This window comes from Mandrillus leucophaeus, unplaced genomic scaffold, assembly GCF_000951045.1.
Source record: "Mandrillus leucophaeus isolate KB7577 unplaced genomic scaffold, Mleu.le_1.0 Scaffold380, whole genome shotgun sequence".
NCBI classification, from domain to species: Eukaryota; Metazoa; Chordata; class Mammalia; order Primates; family Cercopithecidae; genus Mandrillus; species Mandrillus leucophaeus.
The window spans coordinates 1,495,727-1,501,798 of record NW_012104032.1 but is presented as its reverse complement, the minus strand read 5'-3'; the positions used below and the strand labels follow the sequence as shown (position 1 = coordinate 1,501,798).

General features: G+C 52.9%; 1 protein-coding gene across 1 annotated transcript in view; it reads left to right on the top strand.

The window, feature by feature from the left end:
• The window catches only part of JPH4 (junctophilin 4), a 10,886-nt gene extending 4,838 nt beyond the window's left edge, over positions 1-6,048 (top strand). Inside the window, exons 4-6 of the mRNA XM_011990715.1 lie at positions 2,484-2,602; positions 2,943-3,475; positions 4,367-6,048. Coding sequence (XP_011846105.1) covers positions 2,484-2,602; positions 2,943-3,475; positions 4,367-4,450 — 736 coding nt within the window. The 3' untranslated portion in view covers positions 4,451-6,048. The remainder of the gene's footprint in view (positions 1-2,483; positions 2,603-2,942; positions 3,476-4,366) is intronic.
• The last annotated feature ends 24 nt before the right edge of the window (positions 6,049-6,072 follow it).

The following is a 6,072-nucleotide window of genomic DNA, read 5'->3' as shown; positions in this document are numbered from 1 at the left end:
GATCACCTGAGGTCAGGAGTTCGAGACCAGCCTGGCCAACATGGTGAAACCCTGTCTCTACTAAAAATACAAAAATTAGCTCGGTGTGGTAGCAGGTGCCTGTAATCCCAGCTACTCGGGAGGCTCAGGCAGGAGAATCACTTGAACCTGGGAGGCGGAGGTTGCAGTGAGCCGAGATCACGCCACTGCACTCCAGCCTGGGTGACAAGAGCGAAAGCCAGTCTAAAAAAAAAAAAAAATCTAAAAGAAGCCAAAAATCCACTTGTAATGAGATTCATAGACCCCTTATTTATACAACTCACATATTTGAATTTTCACATATTGGATTTTCTTTTAAAGGGGTGGGGGATTTCATTTAAATTTGAGACTTCTTCAGAGATCAGAGATCAGGATATGTCCAGATATGCTTAAATGAGTTTGTATAATGGGTGACACAGTGAGTGAGTGTGTGTGTATGTGTGTGTGTGAGAGAGAGAGAGAGAAAGAAAGAATATAAACATGCCAAATGCAGAGTAGACGTTTGAGTCAGAGAATGTGCATCTATAGATGTGTCTGGGAGTCTGGATGTTAGAGCCCAGGGCCTTAAGCCAGGGAAGGGGGAGGGCAGAGCACCAGGGAACATTTTAGGCTAGATAGGATGGAGACATGTGCAGGAAAAACTGATCTCAGTAACTAGAGGATCAGGCAGTGGGAGGAGGTTGGTTGGTCTCCCCAGCAACAGGCCTGGCAATCCTGATTGGCTGCCAGCTGCCATGGAAACAGCAGAGCCTCAGCAGCAGGTGCCTCTGCCAGGTAGCCTGACCCTGGCATGAGTCTGAGGCCTGAGCACAGACTAAGTCTACTGAATAGGACTTGATCATCCATACTCTTCATATACAAAAACAGGCCTCATCAGTGCACCAGTTTCAGGCCACCAAAATAACTCAATACAACCCAAGACCATGATCCTCATGCTCATGGCTCAACAGGTGCCCTTGACAGCCCTGTCCACCTTCTCCTTGACTTTGCCCCACTGAAAGGCCAGAGGCAGGAGACTGCACATGTGCCTGCTGTGCACCCTGAGACCAGCTCAGTTTCAGGACAGGGCTAGTCATATAGAGTCAGAAAGTCTCTAAGACAGAAGAACCACGTTATCTGAGATCCCTCCCAACAGGCTCTAAAGATCTTTGACCCACCAGGTTTGAGGAGAAGGGACTAATCATAGCTCCCAAAGAACATAAATAAGAGGCTATGGACTAAGAATATGCACAGTAGATATCGCCATCCTCTTCCCCACCCCCATACCAGACTGCCTTCCTAAGCCAGAGAGAACAGGCCTGTGACCACAGGAAGTCATGGGGTATGATCCATTCAAGCCCACGGCAAGCTCATCTGACTGACTCTTTCTCAGCTCCTTTGTGTCCTACCCTCGGAATTACAGAACTCATTTAAGGACAAGGCATCTATGATTAACAGCAGAGGGTGAAAGGGAGGAGAAAATTGATGAAGCATCTGACATCAGAGGGAGAACTGAGAAACAACAGTGGGGAAAGACTGATCAGACTCCCAGACTGCCTGCACCTAAGGAGCAGGGAAAGTGGGAGGGGGTGTGGAAGGGAGACTAAGGGTTTAGCCAGAAGTGTAGTCGCAATGGTGAGAAAGCATGCATATTAGTAGGGAGAGGGGACGGGATCATTACCGAAAGGGGAGACCCACTCTTACTCTAGTTCCAGAGCTCAGAAAAGCATGAGCGGGGGCAGTGGGGTGGTAGCAGTGACGGGGTGAAGAACAATGTGATAACAGAAGAGGCCGAAGGAACGCAAGATAGGAAATTCTCATGCTAGGAAATCTGCACTGGCAGAGATTGGATTAATAATAAGGAAAAGAGATGGTAGAAAGGGAAAGGGAGGTAGAGACTGTTAACATGAGGGAGACAGTGGCTCTGAACAAGGGAACGGGGCAGGGACAAAGCTGCTTGGAAGGGAGGATCAAAGTACAGGACCCTGCGCTGGACCCCACAGAGAGGCCTGTGACTCCAGGGGGTGAGAGGGGTTAGTAACAAGAGGAGGTGCTAACTGCAAAGAAGGTGGTAGGTGTAGCTCGTAAGCACCAAGCAGGACTGCAGGGGATGTGCTAAAAGAGTGAGGTCTCAACTGTCACTGGGAGGGGGGCAGGACAGGAATGGAATGACAGAGTTCCAGGAGGTCCTGGCCCTTGCAACTGGAAGAAGTGTTACTACAGGACGTAGCAGTAGAAGGTTGTGAGAGGAGCAGGAGGGTGTGATGATGGCAAATGCAGCCCAGGTCAGGGGGAGGAAACCGAATGGGAGCTGCCCTGGCCTGCCAGGAAGGGAAGCAGCTGGCAGAGTGTGGGGAAGGGCGAAAACTCCAGAAGAGAGGAGGATATGATATAGAGGGGATGGGGCTAGGGGGCTGGAGCATCTGAGCAGGGGCTAATTTGAAGTGGGGGAAGGTCTGCTAAGTCCCTGTCTCTGGATCCAACAGGGCAGCAGACGCCCTCCTAAAGGCAGTGGCAGCCAGCAGTGTCGCTGAGAAGGCTGTGGAGGCAGCTCGAATGGCCAAACTGATAGCCCAGGACCTGCAGCCCATGCTAGAGGCCCCAGGTGAGGCATGGGAGCTGGGGGGAGGGGAGTGAGGCCCCTAGGAAGCTAGAGAGACTCAGGTGTGGGGAAACAGATAAGAAGCCCTGCAAGGGAACCGGGGATGGGAAAAAACAAGGAATGAGGGTGCAAGGAACACAGGGTGGGGGCCAGACCTGGTAGTCTGGGGAGTGGGACTTGAGAATGTATGCAGTAGGTTAATGGGGGGTTTGGAGTCTGGCAGTGACAGGCTATGAGCCTGGGAATTCCAAAGTCCTGGGAAGTGCCCGGTCAGGAATAAAGCTGCAGCCACTCCAGCCCAAGGCCAGTTAGGCCCCTCTGATTCTCAGCTATCCCTACCCAGGCCGCAGACCCAGGCAGGACTCAGAAGGTTCCGACACGGAGCCCCTGGATGAGGACAGCCCTGGGGTGTATGAGAACGGACTGACTCCCTCAGAGGGATCCCCTGAACTGCCCAGCAGTCCTGCCTCCTCCCGCCAACCCTGGCGACCCCCTGCCTGCCGGAGCCCACTGCCTCCTGGAGGGGACCAGGGTCCCTTCTCCAGCCCCAAAGCTTGGCCTGAGGAGTGGGGGGGGCCAGGCGCACAGGCAGAGGAACTAGCTGGCTATGAGGCTGAGGATGAGGCTGGGATGCAAGGGCCAGGGCCCAGAGACGGTTCCCCACTCCTTGGAGGCTGCAGCGACAGTTCAGGAAGTCTTCGAGAGGAGGAGGGGGAGGATGAAGAGCCCCTGCCCCTGCTGAGGGCCCCAGCAGGCACGGAGCCTGAGCCCATCGCTATGCTGGTCCTGAGGGGCTCGTCCTCGAGGGGTCCTGATGCTGGGTGCCTGACAGAAGAACTCGGGGAGCCTGCTGCAACCGAGAGGCCTGCCCAGCCGGTGAGATCCTCTGTCCCTGCTGTGTGTCCTCTTCTCCCAAAGCCTTGCCTCCCACCCTTTCCAGACCTGTCTGATCGCCAGGGGGCTTTTTATCTCCACTCGGCTTCCTCTGCCTGGCCAGTCTTGGACCACATCCCACCTCAAAAAAATAGAGGGTGCTCGAGCTGGAAGGAACCTTACACGCCTACAAGCCTACTCCCTCATTTGACAGATGGGGGAACTGAGGCCCAGAGCACTTAGAGTAACTTGCCCAGGGTTATAAACTAATAATCAATGGGAGAGCCAGAATATTTTTCCCCCGTTCTCCTTCCATATCATTTCCAGCTCTCAGTTTCCTACTCCACCCCCACCCCCACCTCCGCACTTTCTCTCTTTGGTGCCCAGAAATAAAAAAGGAAAAGATTGTTCCCTCCCTATCCTGACTCTCCCTCCCTCTCCTGGGAAGAAGTTGAAATAGGGAAGAAGGCAGAAAACCGGGAGAGGCGGAGTGTCCCCAGAACCCTCTACTCTGATTGGGCTCTAGGCCTTCTGTTTCCTAGCAACCACATCCTCACCCCTTCATCCCTCTGCGTTGCTGCAGTACTGGCTGCTGCTGCCAATGTCTGCTACTAAGGCCAGGCACCTCCTGCCTGGGACACATGATATGCTGATGGGAGGGGACTAGAGGGAGGAGGTGGAAGGGCTGTCCCTGTATTGAAGGTGCCAGAGGAAAGGTGGGGCCCTGCCTGGGAGAAGACAGGGTTTTGCAATCCAAAACAAATGTTGGCGATCCCCCTGCTCCAGGCTCTGCAGGGAGGTACCTGAGACCCTTCAGCTCTGCCACCTCAGCCAGGGCAGGAAGGTGGGCACTGTCCTTGGGGACTGAGTCTGCTTCCCCCTCTGTCTCTCTAGGGAGCTGCCAACCCCCTGGTGGTGGGAGCCGTGGCCCTCCTGGACCTCAGCCTGGCGTTCCTGTTCTCCCAGCTCCTCACCTGAGGCTACTTCCTGGCCTGGTTCTGGCTTTGGTTGCGTGCCTCTTCACCCCTTTGACCTGCCTTTTTTCTCTTCTCCTCTTCCTGGCTGTGTTTTTCCTATCTTTCTTTCTCTTCTTCCTTTCTTTTCTGTGCTCCTTTGTTTTTTTTTCTCTCGCTTTCTCTTTCCCTCTCTTCTTTCAGATTATCTCATTTCTTCTGGATCTGTCTCTGTATTCCTCACTCCCTTCCCCATTCCAACCCCTTCTTTCTCTAGATTGTTTACATATGAAGGGCTTTTCTCTCTCAGAGTTGCTGTCTTCTCTGAGACACACAAATCTAAGTCAGACCATTGCCCCACGCCCTCCCACCTTTTCTTTAGACCTCAACTTCGATGCGGGTGGGGGTTTGGTGTCCTAAGGAGACTCCTGGAAGCTGAATGGAGAGGAGGAGGAAGAAAATGAAGAAGGAGTGATTGAATGCCGGGCAAGGGACTGGCTGCGCTGCTGTGGCTCCCTAGCCTGAGGGGCCTGCTGTCCCTCTGAGACCTAGTGAAAAAGCTGCAGGAGGTGCATCCTCCACCTCTAATCTTGGAGGCTATTAGCTCACCTCCAAGCACTGAGCTGGGTTCCTGCCCAATTCCATCCTTCCCTGAGGGAGAGAAGGGAAGTGAAAAGTAGAATAACTCCCTACCATTTCCCTCTTTTTCTCCTCATCGGCCAGCCCCTCCTCCAGCCCCCTCTGGTGGCATGCCATGCCAAGAGCAACGTGTAAAGGAACAGAGAATATCCAATGCAGTCAAGTCCACCCCGCCCAGACTTTGCCACTGCCTTCTCCCACCCTTCTGTCTCCCCCACAATAGTTTATTTGGTTGGTCTGGACTCACTTGTGGCCTTTGATTAAATTCCTAAGGGGCCTGAAGAAGACATTTCTACTGCAGAGGGTTAGAGGCACTTGAGCAAGGCCCCCACACCCCAACTCTGGGAGTTGTGGTCGGGGGAGGCACTTCTTGGGGATAGGACCAGACAAGATAACAGGAGCTCACAAGGAAGCAGAAGCTGTGACAAGTTTAGTAGTCTCAAAATGGGTTATGTCCCTTCCCCCTTCACATCAGAATCTTGTGAAATGGGAAAACAACAGAAGGAGGGGATCAAAGAAAGCTGATCTCACATGCTTCCCAGGCAGGGCAGAGGTGGGAGTCAAACCTGGGTGACAGGTGGGTGGAGAGCCCTGTTTGAGGTTGTGGCTGATCCCTCTCTGGTATTAGCTTTTCCCCTGGGAGCAGGAAGCCCTAGGAAGAGGGGACTGTAGGGTCCCCAGGGGATCTTTCCTCCCTCCCCTGCATGAGGCAGAGGCAAGCTGCCTGCCAACCCCCTCCCTCAAGGAATGGCCTTGCCCGGGAATGCCCACCACACATACCCTCTTTTTTTCTAGTCAAACTCTGTTTATTCCTTGGCTTGCCTCCCTCCTTCCTCCCCTCTCAACCTTTACTTCTGATTTCTATTTCATGGAATTTGGGATTGAAGTTAAACTACAACAGTGCCGCCAACACCAAGTCTTGCAGGAAAAAAATACAAAGAAATTTAACAAAAAAAAAATATATTAATAAAAAAGTTCAAAAAAGGGGGGGGATTGTCATCTCCTTTG